Source organism: Melanerpes formicivorus, unplaced genomic scaffold, assembly GCF_026170545.1.
Source record: "Melanerpes formicivorus ecotype bairdi unplaced genomic scaffold, bMelFor1.0.p_v2 SCAF_80, whole genome shotgun sequence".
NCBI classification, from domain to species: domain Eukaryota; kingdom Metazoa; phylum Chordata; class Aves; order Piciformes; family Picidae; genus Melanerpes; species Melanerpes formicivorus.
Window position 1 is genome coordinate 86,957 of NW_027142432.1, and position 21,277 is coordinate 108,233.

General features: G+C 52.8%; 2 protein-coding genes across 2 annotated transcripts in view; one reads left to right on the plus strand and one right to left on the minus strand.

The window, feature by feature from the left end:
* Positions 1 to 21,277, minus strand: part of LOC137454421 (zinc finger protein 850-like) — a 345,652-nt gene that overhangs the window by 13,003 nt on the left and 311,372 nt on the right. The gene's annotated exons all lie outside the window — the stretch shown is intronic.
* LOC137454384 (olfactory receptor 14A16-like) lies at positions 12,847 to 16,710 on the plus strand. The gene is made up of 2 exons (XM_068164431.1): positions 12,847 to 12,945; positions 15,778 to 16,710. Exons 1-2 carry the CDS (start codon positions 12,847 to 12,849, stop codon positions 16,708 to 16,710), a joined length of 1,032 nt encoding a protein of 343 aa, XP_068020532.1.

Here is a 21,277-nt window from a genome sequence, read left to right on the forward strand (position 1 = left end):
CTCTTTGCTGTGCAATGAGCTGGGAAGGGAAGGAAATGATTGCTGCAAGTGAGCAAAGCAATTGCAGTGCTCTGCAAGTCTCAGCAGTGCTGTGTCCAGCAGGGCCAGGGCAGGGATTGTCCTCCTGTCCTGGGCCCTGGGGAGGCCACCCCTGGAATGCTGGGGTGAGTTTTGGGCCCCTGACTCCAAGAAGGACTTTGAGGGTCTGGAGCAGGTGCAGAGAAGGGCAAGAAAGGTGTGGAAGGGTCTGGAGAGCAGGGCTGAGAGGAGCAGGTGAGGGAGCTGTGGGTGTTTAGTGTGGAGAAGAGGAGGCTGAGGGGAGACCTCTTGGCCTCTGGAGCTCCCTGCAAGGAGGCTGCAGTGAGGTGGGGGTTGGGCTCTTGTGCCTAGTCTCAGGTGGTAGAAGGAGAGGAAGTGTCCTGAAATTGTGTCAGGGGAGGCTTAGGTTGGAGAGGAGGAGGAATGAGTTTGGTGCCAGAGTGGTCAGGGCCTGGCAGAGGCTGCCCAGGGAGGCAGTGGAGTGGCCATGGCTGGAGGTGTTGCAGCAAGGTGTGGCCATGGAGCCATGGTTTGGTGTCCCTGGTGGTGTTGGGGCTGGCAGTTGGCCTCAGTGCTGAGAGAGGTCTTTTGCAGGCCAGGCAATTGTGTGGCTGTGTGAGGAAGCTGCCCCAGAGCAAATGCATCTTAGGTGCTGGAGGTGCTGGGAAGAATGGGAAATGGGAGAGAGTCCTGTGGAGAGGGGAAAGGTTTGGGTTTTGCCTCTGGGCTCCTAGTCTGCCCTTGGAAGTGCCTGGGATTCTTGCAAGCAGTGCTGTCAGCTGGAGCCTTCTGGGGTCAGTTGGTGGTGTGCTGAGAGGGCCCAAGGGAGGTGAGGCTTGGGAAGAGAAGTGGTGAGCAGGAAGCTTGTTGGGTTGTGGGTGGCCAAGGGGTGTGGGTGTGGCTGAGAGGTGTGGAGTGCAGGAGAGCCTTCAAGGCCTTGTGGTGTTGCTGGAGCTGTGGGCTGAGGAAGTGCTGCTGCCAGGCAAGGGCTTGAAGGAGGTTGAAAGTCAAGTGGTGTGGATGGCTTGGTGTGGGGAAGTGTTTGGCTTCTTGTGGGCAAGTGAAGCTTTCCTTGTGCAGGAGGAGAGTGAGAGCCTGGGCTTTGCAATCCCTGGGGCCCTGGAGCCCTTCTGGAGTGGTTTTCTTCTGCAGAGCTTTGCAGCCCAGCTGCAGGTCTGCTGTTGCTGGAAGCTGTTGCTGGTTGTTTTGTGCAGCCTTGGGTGTTGGATCAGTGTCTTGGCTGAGTTTGGTCCTTTCTCTTGTGGCCAAGTTGAGGTCCCTTTGGTTTTGGCAGCTGAGCACAGCTTGAGGCTTTTGCTGCAATGGTTTTTGTGCTGTCAGCATTGTGTGCTGCCAGCTGGAGTGCTGTGTGCAGCTGTGGTGCCCCCAAGAGGGGCAGGAGGTTGAGCTGTTGGAGGGGGTGTGCAGGAGGCCCTGGGGGTGGTGGGAGGGCTGTGGCAGTTCCCCTGTGGGGGTTGGCTGTAAGAGTTGTGTCTGAGGCTGGAGAGGAGAAGGCTGTGGGGAGAGGTTGGAGCAGCCTTGTGGCAGCTGCTGGGGGCTGCAGAAGAGCTGGGGAGAGACTTTGGTGAGGGGCTGGGAGTGATGGGCTGAGGGGGAGTGGATTGAAGGTTGAGGAGGGCAGATTTGGAGTGAAGCTTGGGAGGCAATAGTTTGGAGTGGGGGTGGTGAGAGCCTGGAGCAGGTTGGGCAGGGAGGTGCTGGCTGCCCCCTCCCTGGAGGTGCTGAGGGTGAGGTTGGATGAGGGCTTGAGCAGCCTGGTGTGGTGGAAGGTGTCTGTGGGCATGGCAGGGGGTTGGAGCTGCCTGCTCTTTGGGGTCCCATCCAGCCCAAAGCATTCTCTGGCTGCTTCAATTTGGACACTTAGCAGAAGTGCAATGAAGGGAACCTGAAATAAACAAAGTTGTGAAACTGGCTCTGAGCCTGGGGGCTGGGGGTGAGCTTGGGAAGTGGTTCTGAGCTTAGTTGCTGGCTCTGGGCTTGGGGTGTGGTTCCTGACCTCAGGGTCTGTCTCTGAGGTCAGGGCCTGGTTCCTGAGCTTGTAAATGGCTCTGACCTTGGTTGCTGGCTCTGGAGCTTGGTTCTGGCCTTTGTTGCTGGTACTGGAGCTTAGGGGCTGGCTCTTGAACTTGGGGGCTGGCTGTGAGCTTGGGAATTGTTCTGACTTTAGTTGCTGGTTCTTGAGCTTGGGAAGTGGTTCTGATCTTAGCTGCTGCTTCTTGAGGTTGGGAAGTGGTTCTGACCTTAGTTGCTGGCTCTGAGCTTGGGAGCTGAGTCTGCACTTTTGGTTTAGGTTGCTTGGGTGCTGGTTCTGGAGCTCGGGGGCTGGCTGTGAGCTTGGGAAGTGCTCTGACCTTAGTTGCTGGCTCTGAGCTCAGGGGCTGGTTCTTGAGCTTGGGAAGTGGTTCTGATTTTATTTTCTGGCTCTTGAGCTTGGGGTCTGGGTGTGAGCTTGGAAAGGGGTTTTGAGCTTAGTTGCTGGCTCTGGGCTTGGGGTGTGGTTCTTGACCTCAGGGCCTGTCTCTGAGGTCAGGGGCTGGTTCTTGAGCTTGGGGGCTGGTTATGAGCTTAGGGGCCGTCTCTGAGCTTGGAAAGTAGTTCTGACCTTACTGGCTGGCTCTGGAGCTTGTGGGGGCTGGCTCTGGAGCTTGGTTCTGACCTTTGTTGCTGGTACTGGAGCCTGGGGGCTGATTCCTGAGCTTGGAAAGGGTTTTGACCTTAGGTGCTGGCTTGGGAGCTTGGGAGCTGTTTCTTGAGCTTGGGGGCTGGGTGTGAGCTTGGGAAGTGGTTGTGATTTTAGTTGCTGGTTCTGAGCTTGGGAGCTGAGTCTGCACTTTTGATCTAGGTTCTGAAGCTTGGGTGCTGGTTCTTGAGCTTAGGAAGTGGCTCTGAGCTTGGGGGCTGGCTCTGAGCTTGGGGGCTGGCTCTTGAGCTTGGAATGTGGTTCTGACCGTATTTGCTGGCTTGTGAGCTTGGGGCCTGGGTGTGAGCTCTGGAGGTGGCTCTGAGCTTGGGAAGTGTTCTGATCTTAGCTGCTGGTTCTTGAGCTTGGGGCCTGGATGTGAACTTAGGAGCTGGCTCTGAGCTTCGGGGCTGGCTCTGAGCTTGGGAAGTATTCTGATTTTAGTTGCTGGCTCTGATCTTAGCTGCTGGCTCTTGAGCTTGGGGTCTGGGTGTGAGCTTGGAAAGCAATTCTGACCTTAGTTGCTGGCTCTGGGCTTGGGGTGTGGTTCTTGATCTCAGGGCCTGTCTGTGAAGTCAGGGACTGGTTCTTGAGCTTGGGAAGTGGTTCTGACCTTACTTCCTGGCTCTGAGCTTGGGAGCTCAGTCTGCACTTCAGATCTAGGTTCTGGACCTTAGTGGCTGGCTCTTGAGCTTGGGGCCTGGATGTGAAGTTAGGAGCTGGCTCTGAGCCTGGGGTCTGGTTCTGCTTTTCTGATCTGGATTCTTGTGCTTGGGAGCTGACTCTGACCTTAGTTGCTGGTTCTTGAGCTTGGGGGCTGGGTGTGAGCTTGGCCCCTGTCTTGAATCTAAAATGAGAGAGTTCAGGCAGTTGGGAGTTGAAGCTGAGCTGCTTTGCACTGCAGTGCTTCAGAGTTTGTGGTGCTCCAAAGGCAGATCTCAAAGAGCTGCTGCAAGAGTTGAGCTGAAGTGGCACAGTGCCCTGCAGAGGCAAAAGCTTTTCCCTGCCAGTCAGCCATTGGAATCCTCTCTCCAGGGCAGTGGTGGATTGCCCTGCAGGGCCGAGTTGGAAGGCTGAGCTTGGCAGGGGGCTGGGCCAGCTCCTTTCCAGGCCAGTGTCAGCTGGCAAGGTTGGAGCAGCTGAGCCTTGGGGTCCCTTGCAGCCTGGCACTGTGTGGCAGCAGAGCTGTGCTGCTGGTTTTGAGGGCACTTGGAAAGCTTCTGGAGCATTTGTGCAGAGTGTGCAAGACATCCCTGAGCCTAGCAACTCCCTCAGTTCTCTTCAGAATGAACTCTGCAGAGCTGGAAGAGCTTTCCAGGAATTTGGCAGAGGTTTGGAGGAGTTTGGAAGGGATTTTGGTTCTCCTCCTCCTTGTCCTCTTCCTTGTCCTCCTCTGCCTCATCTTTTTCCTGCTCTCCCTGGAGGCTGCACTTAGACTCCTAGAATCCTGGAGTGGTTTGGGTTGGCAGGGAGCTGCAAAGGTGCTGCAGTCCAAGCCCCTCTGCAGTCAGCAGGGACATCCTGCACTAGCTCAGGTTGCCCAGAGCCCTGTCCAGCCTCACCTTGCACCTCTGCAGGGCTGGGACCTCAAGCCCCTCCCTGGGCAACCTGTTGCAGTGTTCCAGCAGGCTCCTGGTGCAGAACTTGTTCCTCACCTCCCATCTCAATCTGCTCTGCTCTAGTTTGAAGCCATTGCCTCTGGTTCTGTCCCTGCAGGCTTTGCAAAGAGTCCCTCTGCAGCCTTCTTGCAGCCCCCTTCAGGTACCAGAAGGTCACTCTTAGGGTTCCCCAGAATCTTCTCCTTTGCAGGCTGATCACCCCCAGCTCCCTCAGCCTGTCCTGGTAGCAGAGCTGCTCCAAGCCCCTGATCATTTTTGTGTCCCTCCTCTGGGCCCTCTCCATCAGGTCCATGTCCTTCCTGTGTTGAGGGCTCCAGAGCTGGCTGCAGTGCTGCAGGTAAAGTCTCATCAGAGCAGAGCCAAGTGCCAGGATGGCCTCTGTCCATCTCTGGCCCTGCTGCTTTTGGTGCAGCCCAGGCTGCCCTTGGCTTTGTGGGCTGCAGGCTCCCCCTGTCTCCTCCATGCTCTCATCCAGCGGTTTCTGTTGGGCCCTGCTGGCTCTGTAGATCAGCCCTGGGGACTTGCTGTGGCCCTGTGGACTCTGAGAGGGCAGCAAGTGAGTGGAGATGGAGCAATGGATGGAGAGATGGAGGGTGAAGGCTGCAGGGGGTGGGAGGGCTTAGTCCAGCAGCTGTGTGACTCTGCCTGGCTCCTACCTCCAATGGTGCTGGCAGCAGCTGACCCCAGAAGCTCAAAGCCCCAAACCCTGCCTGGCTCAGGACAGTCCCCTGACCCCTCCTGACATGCAGCACGGCCCAAGCAGGCACTCAGGGCTCCTAGCCACACAGCCCAGCCATCCCCCATGGCAGGAGTCACCTGAGGTCTCACTCCCTCTCTGTCCCCCTTGCTCTCATCAGTTGCTGCCTGAGGTGTCTGCAGGGTCCCTCCCCAGCCCTCATCTGTAACCCCCCTTGGCTTGGTGCTGTTCTTTCAGGCCTCCAGCTGATCCCAGCCTTTAGTCTCAGGCCCCTTCCATTCTTGTGCTGCTGCTTCCAGCCCAGTTCCTTAGATGCTTCCTCAGCCACAGCATTTCCCAATCCACCCTTCCAGCTGCAGTGGCAGTGGAGGTGGGGGACACAGGGCCATGGGACAGCCAAGGCAGCAGGGCCATGGATGTGGTGGGAATGAGGGAAGGGCCTGAGAATGGTCAGGCAGGAATTAGGCCTTGTCCCCTCCAAAAGGGGAGAGGATCCAGGGCCCAGGTGGCAAATGTGTGTGCAGGGAATGGCAGAATCTGGCAGCATTGGAGGAGGTGAAAGGAGTGAATTGTGCTGCAGCTCTGCCTGTGTCAGCTGGGAGATGAACAGCAGCCCATGGGCACTGTGCCCTCCCATCAAACCTCATTTTCTCTTGGGGATGTGGAGAGGCAGCTCCAGGGGAGCTGCAAAGAGCAAGGTGAGAGAAATGGTCAGGGAGAGAGGGAAGCCAAACCCTTTCCAGTGAGTCTCTTTGGACTGCAGGTGTGTGAAGGGTGCTGGAGGTGTTAGGTGTGGGCAGGAGCCAGAGACTCCTCCAGCATCCCAGTGAGGGCTGAAGAGGTGTAGCAAGAAGCTGCCCAAGTCCCTTCCCCCTCATGAAGCTCCCTTTGTGTGTGTCCTGAGGGCTGCTGTTATCTTCTCTTGGGGAGTGGCCAGCAGAAAGGTGTATTCAGGGCAGAGCTGAGCACAGAGTGGGTGTGGTGGGGGCAGGGCCAGGGAGGGGAACTGGGACCAGAGCAAAATCTATTGTCAAATGCAGCTGCAGGCAGCAGAGCCCTGGGCAGGCAGTGTGAGGAAGCTTTAGGCAAGGCTTGGGTGAGGCTGTGTGGAGGCAGCTGTGTTGTGGTGCTGGCCTGCAGCTGTGTGCTGGGCAAGGAGCTGAGTCTGCACTTTTTGAGGCCTCCCATCTTGAGCAGCCCTGGCTGTGTGCTGTGGCTGTGCTGCTGGGCTTGGGAACTGCCCCCAGTAAGGCTGAGCTGTGCTGCCTGGTCCTGGGCAGTGCTGAGTCATCCCTTGCAGATCAGTGCTCTCCTCTGAGCCCTTTGCTTCTCTCTTGCAGGAGCTGTGTCCTCTCTCCATCATCCCTGCCCCTTTGTGGGGGGGAAGAACAGTTTGCAGATCTGTCCCTTGGAGCAGCCCAACAGGTAAGAAACCCAGAGTGGGTTGACAGCAGGATCCTAGGCCCCCAGGGCAGCTCTTAGCCTCCTCCACCTCCTCCTGTCCAGCATATTTCACCTCTCCAGGAGCTCTGAGGCACATCAGGTGTTATGGGAGTTGATAAATGCTCCTGGCTGCTGGGGGTGAGTTGTGAGCAGGAGGTGATGTTTAGGGGTTGGGATCTGGAGGGTGGTGAGAGAAGGTTGGAGGTGGTTTCGTGTTCCATGTTCATTGCTGCTGCCTCCTTTGTCTGAGCCAAGGGAGATCAAAGGACAGGGCCTGGGCCAGGAACCACCCTGCCAATGTCACCAGGCTCAAGGAGAGTAGGACAAGACCACTTGTAAGCCCCAGGGTACCTCAGGGCACTGATCACAGGAACCTGGGGTCTCAGCACAGGTATTGGAGGTCTGTGCCCACACTGTGGCAGAAACTGAAGGTTTGAGGTCCCCTCTTCATTCTCTCCTCCAGCTGGGTGTTGGGAGGTGTTGGGAGTCAGGGACTGTCATGACCTAGTCAGGATCTGAGGGTTTGAGGTCCTGGGCTCAGGTGCTTCCATCTTCTGTATTGCACAGCTGTGACCCCTTCCTGCCATAGTATGGCCTCACAGAAGGACCCAGGCAAGAGCTGGGAGGAGAAGAAACACCCAGAGATCAAGTTGGAGCAGCCAAATTTCAGACTGAAGGGAGAGGAAAAAGAGGACAAGATCAAGGATGATGCTGAGAAGAATGATGACTATGAAGAGGAGGATAATGATGATGATGAAGGTGACCAGGATGAGCAGGAGGAATGTATGGAGGAGGATGACGCCAGAGCAGGTCCCTCAGTGTCACCCAAAGAGCTGAATCAGTGTCTTGAGTGTGGGCAGAGCTTCCCAGGTAGCTCAGAGCTAGTGAAGCACCACTGCCCACAACCTGGCTCCCGGCCCTTCGTTTGTGGTGACTGTGGTAAGAGATTCCGCTGGAACTCAAAGCTCATCCAGCACCGCCGCACCCACACTGGAGAGAAACCGTTCACTTGTGCTGACTGCGGCCAGAGGTTCACCCAGCGCTATAGTCTCACCCAGCACTGCCGCACCCACACTGGAGAGAAACCTTTCACTTGTGCTGAGTGCGGGCGCAGCTTCACCCAGCGTGGCAAGCTCACTCGGCACTGCCGCACCCACACGGGGGAGAAACCGTTCACCTGTGCTGCCTGCGGACAGAGCTTCACCCAGCGCTATAGTCTCACCCAGCACTGCCTCACCCACACTGGAGAGAAACCCGTCTCTTGTGACAACTGTGGCAAGCGGTTCAGGAGGATCTCTCATCTTAGGCAGCACCACCTCACCCACACCAGTGAGAAGTCCTTCAGCTGTAGGGACTGCGGCAAGAGCTTCAAACAAAGCACCAGTCTTACCATCCACCGCCGTATCCACACTGGAGAGCATCTGTTCCCCTGTGCTGCGTGTGGAAAGAGCTTTACCAAGAGCACGTCATACCTCCGGCATCAACTGATCCACAGCGGTGAGAAACCGTACAGCTGTGCCGACTGTGGTAAGAGCTTCACCCAGATGTCCTCCCTGTGCCAGCACCGCAGGGTGCACAGTACTGAGAAGTCCTCCAGCTGCAGGGAGTGAGGCAAAAACGTCAAACGAAGCTCCAGTCTCATCATCCACCGCCGCATCCACACCGGAGAGAAGCCTTTCCCCTGTGCTGAGTGCGGCAAGAGCTTCACCAAAAAGGGGCACCTCAGCCAGCATCGCCGCACCCATACCGGTGACCAGGCTAGACTGCGGGGAAGGAACAAATAGATCCACCCAGGCTCCATTGGGATCATCCTGACCTGCCTAAGTAGCCTTTTGCAGCAAATTGAACCCAAATTGTCTCTTTTTCTTCTGCACTTCTCAGAGGCTGGGGGCTCCAGCAGGAACAAACACCTCCTGCCCTTCTGAAAAATCATCGGTCCATTGCCCAGTTTCATTGATACAAGGCCAAAGTTACCCAAATCCTGCCTGATTGTTTGTATCTTAGACATTCCTGTCCACAATGCCCAAATACTGAGGGCATTTGCTCCCTAGGAATGGGGTTGGGGCTGTGTGCCCAGTTCAGGGAGGTCAAAGTGAGGTTCTCAGGGACATCTCAAGGTTTTTTCCATTGTGTCAAGGGATGTTAGGTGTTTGGGGGGGGGGGCTGGAGGGTTCTAGGATTGATTTTCATAAGCTTTGAAGGGTGCAGAGGGGATATCAGGGAGATGTTTGGAAGCTTTTGGAGGGCTGACAGCTTTCCACTACAGAACTCTGCTGCTTTCCAGGAGGCCTGGGGCTTCCAAAAGCCTTCTGCCTAGCTCAGCAGTGTTCCTCATGCATTCCTGCTGACCTGGGGCTTCCCTCAGCCTTTCCATCCACCCAGAAGTGGGAAGAGAGTTCTTCGACTATTGAGTTTTCAGGATATTTAAGAGTGTAAAGAGTGAAATCACTGCAAGAAAGGATGCTGTGCCTCAGCACAGTGCCCAGAAATGCTCCCCCAGGATGTTTACCTTACACTTGGATCTGAGCTTAGCTCTGCAGCTCTAAGCAGTGTGCCTGGCAGAACTGTGAGCTGTTGCTACGCAAGCTGGAGCTGGCTGAGCTGCTGCACAAATCCACAAGTCCTGTGCTCAAGATGCTGCCTTGGGAGCTGAAAGTGCCTGTGCAAATGTCATGGTCTTCAGCTGGAGAGACCTCTCCCCACAAATAACTGCAACAGGCACAGTCTGGAGCTATCCAACATGCAGAGAACCCCAGAAGGGCACTTGGGCAGGGAACTGGGAAGCAGCTAAGGAAGTGCAACTGCAGGTGGGCCTGGGAAATTCTCAACCTGTGAGAGCAACTTGGGGGTGTGGAGCTGCCCCACTGCAGGAAGCCTTTAAGGCTGGTGAACCAGCACTGGATGCCAGGTGGTGCTGATCCCTTGCTTTAGAATTCCCTGCTTCTCCTCCTTTCCTATCCTGCAGCTGCTGTTCTGCAAACAAGGGCAGCTTAAGGGCCATGTGTAGAGCCTCTGATTCTCTGCTGACCAACTCCAAGCTGCAAAGTTGTTTTCCTGTGTGAGCCAAGAACAACATCCTGCATGAGCCAGAGGTACTGGCACCTTTGATTGGAGCATGCTTTAGTTTGTACACAGGGCTGGATTCTACTGCTGCCATGAATCAATGGGAGAGGGAAGAAAGTCTACCAAAATGAGGTACTTTGGGCAAGAGAGATTGGCTTAGGGACTTCCACTCCTCTTAGCTACTTCTTCTGTTAAGGACTTCTGGGCCTTGTGATGTTAAGGACACTCTAAGACTCTGTCATGCTGGGGACTCTGCAATGCTGTAATAAAGGACTTGTGAGAGGACTCCTGAGGTTCTCTACCCTCTGCCCTTCTGGCATCTCATGATACCAGCAGGGGGTTGGTCCGTTTGTCAGGTCAGAGGGCACCCTGTTCTCAGGGTGAATCATTAAGGACTCCAAACAAAAAATAAGGTGGGGTATGTGTGTGTGCAGGGAACATGGTTTGGGGGAAAGGGTTTGTGTTTAGCTTGGCTTTGAAAGAAGTTGAATCAAGTGTACTTATAGGCCCATTCAAAGCAATTAACCCAACTCTTTCAGGGACAGCACCTGAGGGGGTGGCTCAGAGAACCTCTGTGCCTGTGTGAGAAACCTGGCAATAGCAGTTTTGTATGTTTTGAGGTTGTGTTTCTCATTTAAACTCGAATGCTGAAGATTCCTTGATGCATTGACAGATGGATTTGTCTTGCTACAATATAAAAGACCTCTCAAGTTTTGCAGGCTGCAACCCTTGGAAAAAAGTTTCCTCACAGCATCATCACAGAAGACATCTTTCAAGGACTCTACCTTCCTGGTGTCCCTGCAGATCCATTTGAATCTGGAAGGAAGCTCTCACTTCAGTTCCAACTGAAGGACTGTCGGGGCAGGGTGTAGGTTATGGATTTGTTCTCCTGCTTCCAGGAGGAACAGGGATGAAACGAATTTTGTCCTATTTGCTATGGGGTTCCGCATTGTTACTCTTTTACCTTGTGTAATTTTATATAACTGATTCAAAATGTAGTGTCCAATATGCTACTGGTGTCTAATGATGGTGTAAAACAGATTGGTGCCATTAGCCAATCAAAACTCATGTCTGTTGTGAAAATTGTTTAAAACTTCTTTCCTTCCTTCCTTCCTTCCTTCCTTCCTTCCTTCCTTCCTTCCTTCCTTCCTTCCTTCCTTCCTTCCTTCCTTCCTTCCTTCCTTCCTTCCTTCCTTCCTTCCTTCCTTCCTTCCTTCCTTCCTTCCTTCCTTCCTTCCTTCCTTCCTTCCTTCCTTCCTTCCTTCCTTCCTTCCTTCCTTCCTTCCTTTCCTCCCTTCCTTGCTTCCATCTTTGATTGACAAGGTGGTGTAAGAGGCTAACTCTTGTATCTCTTGATGTGAATCCACAAAGATAAAATCACCTTGTGTATCATGGGGAGGCCCTGTGTCACAGCTCTCATGGAATGGTGCTGAAAGTGTGATAAGGAAACAGTTGTGGAGGTTAGCTTTACCATTGGTAAAGAGAACTATTTAGAGTAGAGTAGAGTAGAATAGAATAGAATAGAATAGAATAGAATAGAATAGAATAGAATAGAATAGAATAGAATAGAATAGAATAGACCAGGTTGGAAGAGACCTTCAAGATCATGGAGTCCAACCTATCATCCAACACCATCTAATCAACTAAACCATGGCATCAAGAACCCCATCAAGTCTCCCTCTCAAACACCTCCAGTGATGATGACTCCACCACCTCATAGGTGTAAAGGCATCTTAGTAGAACCTGTACTTCATAGTTCCTTTGCTGCTGTGTGTACTACCCACCCATAGGTGTTAGGAGCAGCTGTTGATTGTATAATCTATAACGAATCAAGCATTTATCATCTTAGTTGTAGCAATATTACCTTTAAGACTTGTATTATTGCTAAGTGTGGTGGTTTAGGCTGGGTGCTGGCCCAGATGCCACTGCACAGACCACACCTGGGAGGTCCCAAGGGGTGGGTGGAGCCCAGGGGGGTGGTCACAGGAAACCAGGGATTGCATTCCCATAATGCCCTGCTCCCCTATAAAACATCCACACGGGGTCTCCACTTCCTCTTTTGTCCCCTGCTGCTGCCTAGGTAAAATGGCATGAGCTGCCTCCCTTGGGCCTTCCCAGGCCCGAGGCTGGGTTTGGGGGGAAGGAAAGAGCCCTGGGGCCTTTGGGTGTACCCCCAGGTGGGGATGGGATGTTCCTGGGTATGTTCTGGGATCTCTCTCTTTTGTCACAGTGCTTGTGGTTCTCTGTACAACTTTCATTGTTGTTTTTATTGTTTTCCCATTTAAACTTTCCATCACTTTTGCAATCTGTTTGTCTGAGTTGTTATTTCTGCCTGTAGTGGGGAGGAGTCTGCCCCAACCCATTACAATAAGGACATTGATCAGCAGAGCATGATCATTCCCTTTTGAAGAAGGGCAGAGGCATAGATCCCAGTGAATATGACAAGAGGGTGGGAGAGTGAGAATGGATTGGATCATGTTCTCAGGCTATTAGACCAGGGACTAAAGGATACTAGAAAAAGGACAAAAAGATTTGTGGGATGGTTAATGTTTGCCATAATATCAGCTGTGATAATATTAGCATCCCCAGCTGCTTCAGTTACAGCTCTGACAAAGGGCATACAAACTGTGGACACAGTGAGAACTTTATTGACCAATGTGAAAAATGATTTGCAGCTGCAGGAAGCTATAGATGAGGAAATAATGGCAAGGTTATGCATGCTTGAGGCCAGGGTTGTTTGGTTAGGAGACCAACAAGCTGCCTTGCAGACCCATATGATGCTGCAGTGTGATTGGGAATATCATAAGCAGGACATGTGTGTAACATCCTTGTCTTGGAATGACTCTCAGCATGATTGGAACTCACTCAGGTCACATTTACAAGGGGCCTTTCATAGCTCCTTGAAATATAATGTTCAAACATTGAAGCATCAGCTGGAACTGCAATTAGCAAATACACAACAGGTGAGGATTGATTCAACATGGCAAGCACTGAACAATTGGTTCTCAGGTCTGAATCTATGAGTGTGGTTTAGAGGTGGAATCCTTGTAGTGATTGGCATTGTAATTATAGTGTTAATGGTGTTTGTAATCATAGCCTTCATGAACAGGAGGGTGGTCAGGGCACAAGTGATGGCTGCTGGTTTAAACCATATAAAAATGGGGAGTTATGGCAAAGCAGAAAGTATCTATGGAAGGTTTCAGGACAAGAAAGAACAACAGGCTGCTGATACTGGAAGGCTGGCCTGGTGATAAAGAAGAACTAACTATGGTAAACAACCTGAAATGCGAGACAGGAGGACACTTGCCTCCATGCTGGAGAAGATTAAACTGATATGGGATGAAGATAACAATGGACAGCTGCAGCTCAAAGGAGGAAATTCAGTGAGCAGCAGTGGTGGAAGAATGTCAGGGAGTTGCTTAGCCTGCTGGATTTTTCCTGTATAAACTGCTTGTTCTGTGCCAATAAACAATTCCTGCTCCACCAACAGGCAGTCTGTGCAGGCTTTCAGACAGAGAGGCTGAAGGACCTGGGCTGCTTCAGACTGGTGAATGGGGTTCAGAGCACTGCCATAGCAGTGTGCACATGGCTGAAGGGTAGTTTCAGAGAGGATGGAGCTCTCCTTGGTGTGTTACGAGACCAAAGCCTCGACAAAGTGCAGTTTGAAAGGTTCAGAGTGGAGATGAGGCCAAAGAAATGTCCCTGAAAGGGCAGAGCTGCTATGCATGAGGCCATCCAGAGGTGTCAGGAAATGGCAGGGAGAGCTGAGACAAATCAGGGAAGGGATGGAAATGGCAGGGGGAGAGCTGGGTGGGAAAGCAAGAGTGGTGTCAGCAGCCTGAAGGGAAAGAGCTGCAGGCATGGGACAGTGTAGGAGAGGCTGCAGCAGGGATGGCCAAGGGTTCTGGCAAGGCTGAGAGGCCCAACAGGACCAAGGTCTTTGTCCCCTTGGCTCTGACAGTTGCCTCTGCCACCAAGGCCTGTGAGGAGAAACTTTGCTTCGAGGCTTTGAGGTTCTTCTAGTCCAAGGGCAGTGGTCAGGGCTTGGCTTTATGCTTCATAGAACAAAGGCATACTTTTCTGCCCTGTACTTTGCCTTTGTCTCCCTGCAATCCTGGCCTCTAACAAGCTGCTCTAACGAGTCCCTGGGGAGCCTTTGTCAGTAACAAGCCTCAGTGAGGCCAATCAGTGCTTCAAGGTACTTTGGAGTTTGCTTCTGACTTGGACTTCTTGAGAGGCTTCTTGGCAGTACCTTGGCAGAGTCTCCTGGCAGTACCTAAGGATGATGTAATCAGCCCCAAATACTCCATGGGGCTCATTAAATACTGCTGAACCTCTAATTATTGCCATGGTTTCTGCAGCTAATTGGAGAGGTTTTTATTGCACAAAGCATCTGATAAAAAGTATTTTTAAAGGTACATTTCATTCCTTTTCAGGAGGAGTTGTCTCTTTGCAAGCAAACCACAGCAAAACCTGACAAGGTCCTACCTTGGTCACTGCTCATCCTCACTCCCCACTGCCCCCAGCAGAGCCCTGAGCCACAGGTGAGGGATAGGACCTGCTTTGCCAGGGGCTGGGGGTCAGGGCTTGGCCCTTTGGATCAATGACACCCCTCCTGGTTTACTCAGCAGCAGAGCCACCTTTCGCTGCTTGTCCTGACCTGTCAGCACTGCCTCAGTTCTCTGCTCTCACCACAGCCTGGAGATGCTTCAGTGCCTCCAGTGATGCTTCCCTTGCATCCACTCTCTCCTTCTGCTCTAACCAGACCCTGGGGACCCCTTCCCAGTATGCTTCATTGGGACCCATTAAGAGTAGAAGAAACTTCAGAGTTTGAATCTGACTTTGACTTCTGGAGAGGTTTCATCATCTTCTCAGTCTCTGAGGTTCATGGACTCAGCACCAAAGCCACCAGAGGGCTCCTATAAATGTGCTGGGCTGGTCCTGAGCTGCTGAGCCATGCCAGGCTCCTGGGTCGGAGGTTGCTGCTGGCAATCAGGCAGCACTTCAGGAGACAGCTCTGACCAGGAGCAGCTCCTCTGCACAGCACAGCAGGGCTGAGGACACTGCCAGAGGATCTCAGGGAGATGACAAAGGCAGCAACAGCTTCGAGGTGGCCAGGACTGGGAGGATGACTGAGAGCTCACTGGCGGAGAACTCACCGCAGTCACAGACATGGTGAGGCTGTGGGTTCAGGACACTGCAGCTGTAGCTCCTGGAGGCATCTCCATCTCAGCAGTGGACGCTCAGCTGAAGGCTCCTGGAGTGTGCACACAGAAGGAGGACCAAAGATCTTCAGTTCCATCATGTCAGCAGCAGTGAGCAGAGCTGGGTAAGGAGAAGGCTTCACCCCCAGCCCCTCTGCCTTTCAGTCTTCCCTTCACTGTCTCTGCAGCACTGCAGGCCTGCTCCCTGTTTCTCCACCTCTCCATGGGTGTGGTGGTTTTAGGCTATGCCTTTAAAATTTAGTTACAGATTTTGAGCAGAAAAATAGAAACAAAATAAATAGATCACTCTTGGGTGTCAAAAGGAAAAGAAAAGATTATTCTAAACAAATTGATTGGATAAATATCTGGAATCAGAGGAGCTGTACCATAACAATTCTCTCTCTTCTCTTCTGATCTCAGCTATTTTGCTTCGCTGGGGAGAGATCACCTGCTTTGGCTGGCCTTGGCTAAGTCTAACCCACTGCTTTTTTTCTCTCTTCACTCCTCTTTTCTCTCTTGAAACAGGGGGATAGGAAACAGTGGAACAGCTTCCCTGGTCTCTGACCAGAGGGGTTTCATGTCATTTGCTAATTGTAAATACCTGTCTAATATTGTCACTCCTGTATGTTTCGTACCTGTTCATTGCCATCCATTGTAGAGTGTAGCTCTTGCTTGTCAATACAGCTTCATTTGCTTCTAACTGAGCTGCTCTGACAAAGGTAATGCTGGGGGAAATTTCAACCTACCACAATGGGACTCTTGTTCTCTGGGCTTGGGCTGTTGGTCACTTTCTGTTCTGACACCAGAGGAAATCTTCATGGCAAAATTCTGTCTCCCTGCTGCATTTGAAGCTGTGATGATCTCTGACATGGGTTGGTAGAGATGGGGAATGAGCTGATCCATTCCTCCTGCAGCTCAGGGACAGGGCTCACAATGAGGCTGAGAGAAGTGTGCCCTAACTTGTCACTGCCTTTCCCTCCTTGGACAGGTCTCCATGGCCACAGGCAGCAGATGGCCAACAGCAGCTCCATCACCCACTTCCTCCTCCTGCCATTCCCAGGCACAAGGCAGCTGCAGCTCCTGCACTTCTGCCTCTTCCTGGCCATCTACCTGGCTGCCCTGCTGGGCAATGGCCTCATCATCACCACCATAGCCTGGGACCACCACCTCCACACCCCCATGTACTTCTTCCTCCTCAACCTCGCCCTCCTTGACCTTGGCTGTATCTCCACCACGGTCCCCAGGTCAATGGCCAGTTCCTTGAGGGACATGAGGGACATATCCTATGCATGGTGTGTTGCTCAAGTGTTTTCTTTTCTCTTCTTCCTTGGAGCAGAGTATTTTCTCCTCACCATCATGTCCTACGATCGCTACGCTGCCATCTGCAGACCCCTGCACTATGAGACTCTCCTGGGCAGCAGAGTTTGTCTCCACCTGGCAGCAGCTGCCTGGGCCCATGGCTTTCTCAATGCTCTGCTGCACACAGCCAATACATTTTCCCTGCCCCTCTTCCAGGGCAATGCTCTGCACCAGTTCTTCTGTGAAATCCCCGAGATCCTCAAGCTCTCCTGCTCCACATCCTACCTCAGGGAAGTTTGGGTAATTTTCATTGGTGTGTCCTTAGCATTTGGTTGTTTTGTGTTTATTTTGGTGTCCTATGTGCAGATCTTCAGGGCAGTGCTGAGGATCCCCTCTCAGCAGGGACGCCACAAAGCCTTTGCCACCTGCCTCCCTCACCTGGCTGTGGTCTCTTTGTTTCTCTGCACCATAATGTTTGCCCACCTGAAGCCTTCCTCCATCTCTTCCCCATTCCAGAACTTGGTTGTTTCAGTTCTGTACTCAGTGGTGCCTCCAGCAGTGAACCCTTTCATCTACAGCCTGAGGAACCAGGAGCTTAAGGCTGCCCTAAGCCAACTGATCACTGGATGCTTTCAGAAGCAATAAACTCTTTGTCTTCTCCTGCAGAGCAGTTCTGATGCCACTCAGTGCAGGCCCAGCCTGGATGCTTGAGTTCTGGATGCTGCTGGTGCTGTTCCCCTTGTGAGAATGTTGTTCCCACACCAATGTCTTTCTTCAGACCATTTCTGGTTCAGTGTTGTCCTGTCTGCTGTGACCCAGAGCCTGCAGACATGAGGAGCTGTGCTCCCTGTGTGTGTTCAACACAATAAAGGACCCTGCAGGGAGTTGTTTCTCTGAGTTCCTTCCTCCAAGGCTTCTGTGGAGCTGCAGGGCAGTGACTGTGTGCAGAGGTGGAGGGGCAGAGTCCCAGCACAGCAGCAGTGCCAGGGAGCCCCAGAGCTTGAGCTGTCTTCAGCTGTTCTTCCTTCCCTTCCACCCTCTCCTGCTGAGCCTCTGTGCTGGGACAAGGCCTTAGTGCTCTGGCAGCTTGGGCACTGTGCTGCTGTGTGGCAGTGCTGGCACTCCAGGCAGGCACAGGTCAGGGCTGCTTGTGGGACAGAGCTGTGCTCCAGAGCAGCACTGCCATCAGAGCAGGAGGTCTCCTCATGCCTTCATACCCCAATTCCCTCCCATTACAGACTGCACCTCCTCAGAGTCCAAAGTGGATACCCTGACCCCACTCCAGTATAAACTCAGTCCAAACATGGCTCCTTTAACCCCTCCCAGTACAGATGTGGCCTCATCACAGTACAAACTGGATTATACTGTCCTGTAGCAGTGCAGCCTGGGTCCCATCCCAGCACAGAATCTGTCCCCTGGCTCCTTTCACAGTACTGACTGCACCCATCCCAGTACAAACTGCACACCCTCATGCCCTCCCAGTACAGCCTGGGCCTTGTCCCAGTCCAAACAGGATCCCTTTAATCCATCCTACTACACATTAGGCCGTGTTTCAATGAAAACTTGATCCCCTTATGCACTCCCAGTACAGCCTGGATCTCATTCCAGTACAGTCTGGTCCCCACACAGTACAATTGGGAGCCATTTGTCATCTCCCAGTACAGACCTGGTCACATCTCAGTACAAACTGCATTTCCTCAACCCCTCCCAGCTAAGATGTGGTGGTCTTATCCCAATACAAACTGCATCACTTTGCCATCTCCCATACAGTTTCCTGTGCCACTACAAAGTGCATCCCTTGGACCCCTTCCCAGTTCCTAATGCATCCCTCCACATGTTAACTGTGTACTCCTGTTACAATCCAGTACAGACTGGGCCCACTCCCAGTACAAATTGCATCTCCTGACTCCCTCCCAGTACAGACTAGGCCCTGTCCAAGACAAACTGGTGCCCTGATCCCATCCCAGTAAAGTGCAGGTCCTGTCCCAGAGGAAATGGATCCAATGGCAACACCCAGTACAGACTGGGGACTTTTCCAGTGCAAACTGCATCTCCTGATCTCCTCCCAATACAGACAGGGTCTCATCCCACAGCAAAGTTGAAGCTCTGACTCCCTCCAAGTACCAAGTGCTTCGCTCCCACTGCAAACCAGAGAGCGGGACTCCTTCCCAGTACAGACTGTGCCTGCTCCCAGGAAAAGCTGCACCACCTGAACCCCTCCCAGGACAAGACTGGAACCACTCCCAGTACAAGCTGTATTCCTTAACCACGCCCCAGGCAGACTGGGTCCCATCCCAGTACAATCTGAGTCCCCTGGACACATCCCAATACAGTCTGGGACTCATCCCAGTACATATTGGGGTCCTTAATATCCTCCCTCCACAGGCTGGGCCCTGTCACAGTCACAACTCCATACCCTAATCACACCAGAGTCCAGTCTGGGCCATCTCCCATTTCAAACTGGGTTCCATTAACATCTCCAAGTACAGCCCAGGCCTTGTCCCAGGAAAAACTGATTCCACTCATCCCATCCTGTGCTGTTTCATATTTTTATCAGTGCTATAGACAGAGGGATGGAGACACCATCAGCAAGAGTGCAGATGCCACCAAGCTGAGTGGTGCTGTTGAGATGCCAGAGGGACAGGATGGCATCCAGAGGGCCCTGGACAGGCTGGAGAGGTGGTGCCCAGGTAACCCTCATGAGGTTCAACAATATCAAGAGCAGGGTCCTTCAGCAAAGGCCTGCAGGGACAGCACCAGAGGCAATGGCATCAAACTAGAGCAGAGCAGATCTACATTGGATGTGAGGAAGAAGTTTTTTACCATGAGGGTGGTGGAACACTGGAACAAGTAGCTCAGGAAGGTGGTTGAGGCCCCATCCCTGCAGAAATTCAAGGTGAGGCTGGACAGGGCTCCAGGCAACCTGATCTAGTTGAGGATGTCCCTTTCTGTCTGCAGGGGTTGGACTGGATGACTTTTGGAGGTCCCTTCCAACCCAGACCATTCTATGATTCTATGAACCCAGTAAAGATTTGGCCTCAATGAAGTAAAACTGGATCCCCTCATCCCCTCCCAGTACTGCCTGAATCCCTCCTGCCTGACCCACCTGTTCTCCATCTCTGACAGGATGAGTGACTGTTGGATGAGGGAAAGGCTGTGGCTATTGTCTCCCTGGACTTTCCAAAAGCCTTTGGCACTGCTCCCCACATGATTCTTGCAGTCAAACTGGCTGCTCCTGGCTTGGATGAGCAATGCTCTGCTGGATACAGCCCTGGATGTGTGAAAGGGCCCAAAGAGTGGTGGTCAATGGAGTTAAATACAGCTGGTGGCAGGTCACAAGTGGTGCTCCTCAGGGCTCAGTGTTGGGACCACTTCTGCTTAACATCTTTATTGATGACCTTGATGAAGACACAGAGTGAGCAGCAGTGAGTCAGCAGATGACACCAAGGCAGGTGGCAGAGTTGATCTGCATGAGGGTAGGGAGGCTCTGCAGAGGGACTTGGATAGATTGGATCCATGGCCAACGCTCCCAGGGAGAGCTTCAAGATGGCCAAGTGCCAGGTCCTGCACTTGGTTCACAACAACCCCAAGCAATGCTCCAGGGGCAGTGTGGCTGGAGAGCTGTCTGGCAGAAAGGGACCTGGGGGTGCTAATGGACAAGCGTCTGAATAGGAGCCAGCAGTGTGCCCAGGTGGCCAAGAAAGCCAAAGACATCCTGGCTGGGATCAGAAATGCTGTGTCCAGCAGGAGCAGGGAGGTGACTGTCCCCTGGAACTCAGCTCTGGGGAGGCCACACCTTGAGTGTTGTGTCCAGTTTTGGGCACCTCCATCCAAGAGAGATGTGGAGGTGCTGGAGCCAGGGCGGAGGAGGGCAAGGAGCTGGGGAAGGGCCTGGAGAATAAATCTGATGAAGAGCAACTGAAGGAGCTGGTTGAAGTCAAAGCTCAGGGCACTACAGATGCAGTGTGCACCTGCTTGAAATCTGGGGATGATGCAGCTTCTGGTGGTTGTGTGAAGGGAAGAAAACTTCCATAGTGTGCAAATTTCAGGGTTCAGAATGGAGGTGTTGTGGTTTGAGGCCAGGCAGATCCTCTTCTGCTCCTGAGAGCACACAGGAGGTGAGGATAAAGAAAAGTCACTCAAAGGGAATCCTTGTGATCCAAGAGGCCCTGGCTCTGTATTTCAAGAAGTGGCCATGGAGAATAGAGACAGAGCAGGGAGGGTACAGAAATGTCATGGTGAGAGCTGCTAGGAAAGTAAGATGGATGTCAAGAGCATGAGGGGAAAGAGCTGCAGGCATGGGAAAGTGTAGCACCACCTGCAAGGCTGACAGCTCAACAGGACTGAGGTCTTTCTCCTCCTGTCTATGGCAGTTGGCTCTGCCTCCAAGGCCAGGGAGAGGAAACTTTATGTTGAGACTCTCTGGATCTGACTGCCCAGGCTCTGTGGTCAGGGCTTGGCTTTTCTGCTGCAGAAACCAAACCCAGGTGTGGGACATTGTAGGACAACCTGTGGTGGGGATGGCAATAATCACTGGCAAGGCTGGAAGACATCAGGAGAACCCAAAGCTTTGCCTTCTTGACTGTGGCAATCATCCACCACCAAGGGCTGTGAGGAGACTTCCTAAGGCACCAGGGGGTCCTCAGTGCTTCCTTAAACACCCCCAGGAAGGCTGGGGGCTGTCATCCCCTTGTCCTTCTCTCAGCATCACAAACCCCACAGCCCACAGCACCTGAGGAGCCTTGACCCATACATGAGGGACAGGATCTGCCTGCCCAGGCACTGTGGCCAGGGTTTGGCCTTTCTGCTCCATAAACCAAATTCAGAGTTTGCTCTCCTGCACTTTGCCTTTGTCTGCTGCAATCATGGCCTCCACTGAGCTGCTCTAAGGAGCCCTTGGGAGGCTTTGTTGGTAATGCCCCTCAGTGGGGCCAATCAGTGCTTCAAGGCACTTTGTGTTTTCCTTCTGACTTCTGAAGAAGTTTCTTCAGTCTTCTCTCAGTACCTGAGGTTCCTGCAATGAGTCCCAAGTGCCCTAAGGAGATGTTTGTGTCTCTGCAATCTTCTTCAGGATTTCAAAGTGCACCTCACAAAGCTCAATTTTTTTATGCCAAAGATAAAATATTTTACTCTGTTTCAGTTTAGAGCAGAGATGATAATTCCCCAAGTGACACTGACCCAGGCTGTCTCAGCAGGACATCTGCACTTGCAG

Excerpts from the sequence above, each read along its gene's own strand:
- LOC137454384 (XM_068164431.1), top strand. The coding sequence starts at position 12,847 with ATGCGAGACAGGAGGACACTTGCCTCCATGCTGGAGAAGATTAAACTG. Across the intron at positions 12,946-15,777 it reads AGCTCAAAGGAGGAAATTCA|ATGGCCAACAGCAGCTCCAT; the intron begins GTGAGCAGCAGT and ends CACAGGCAGCAG.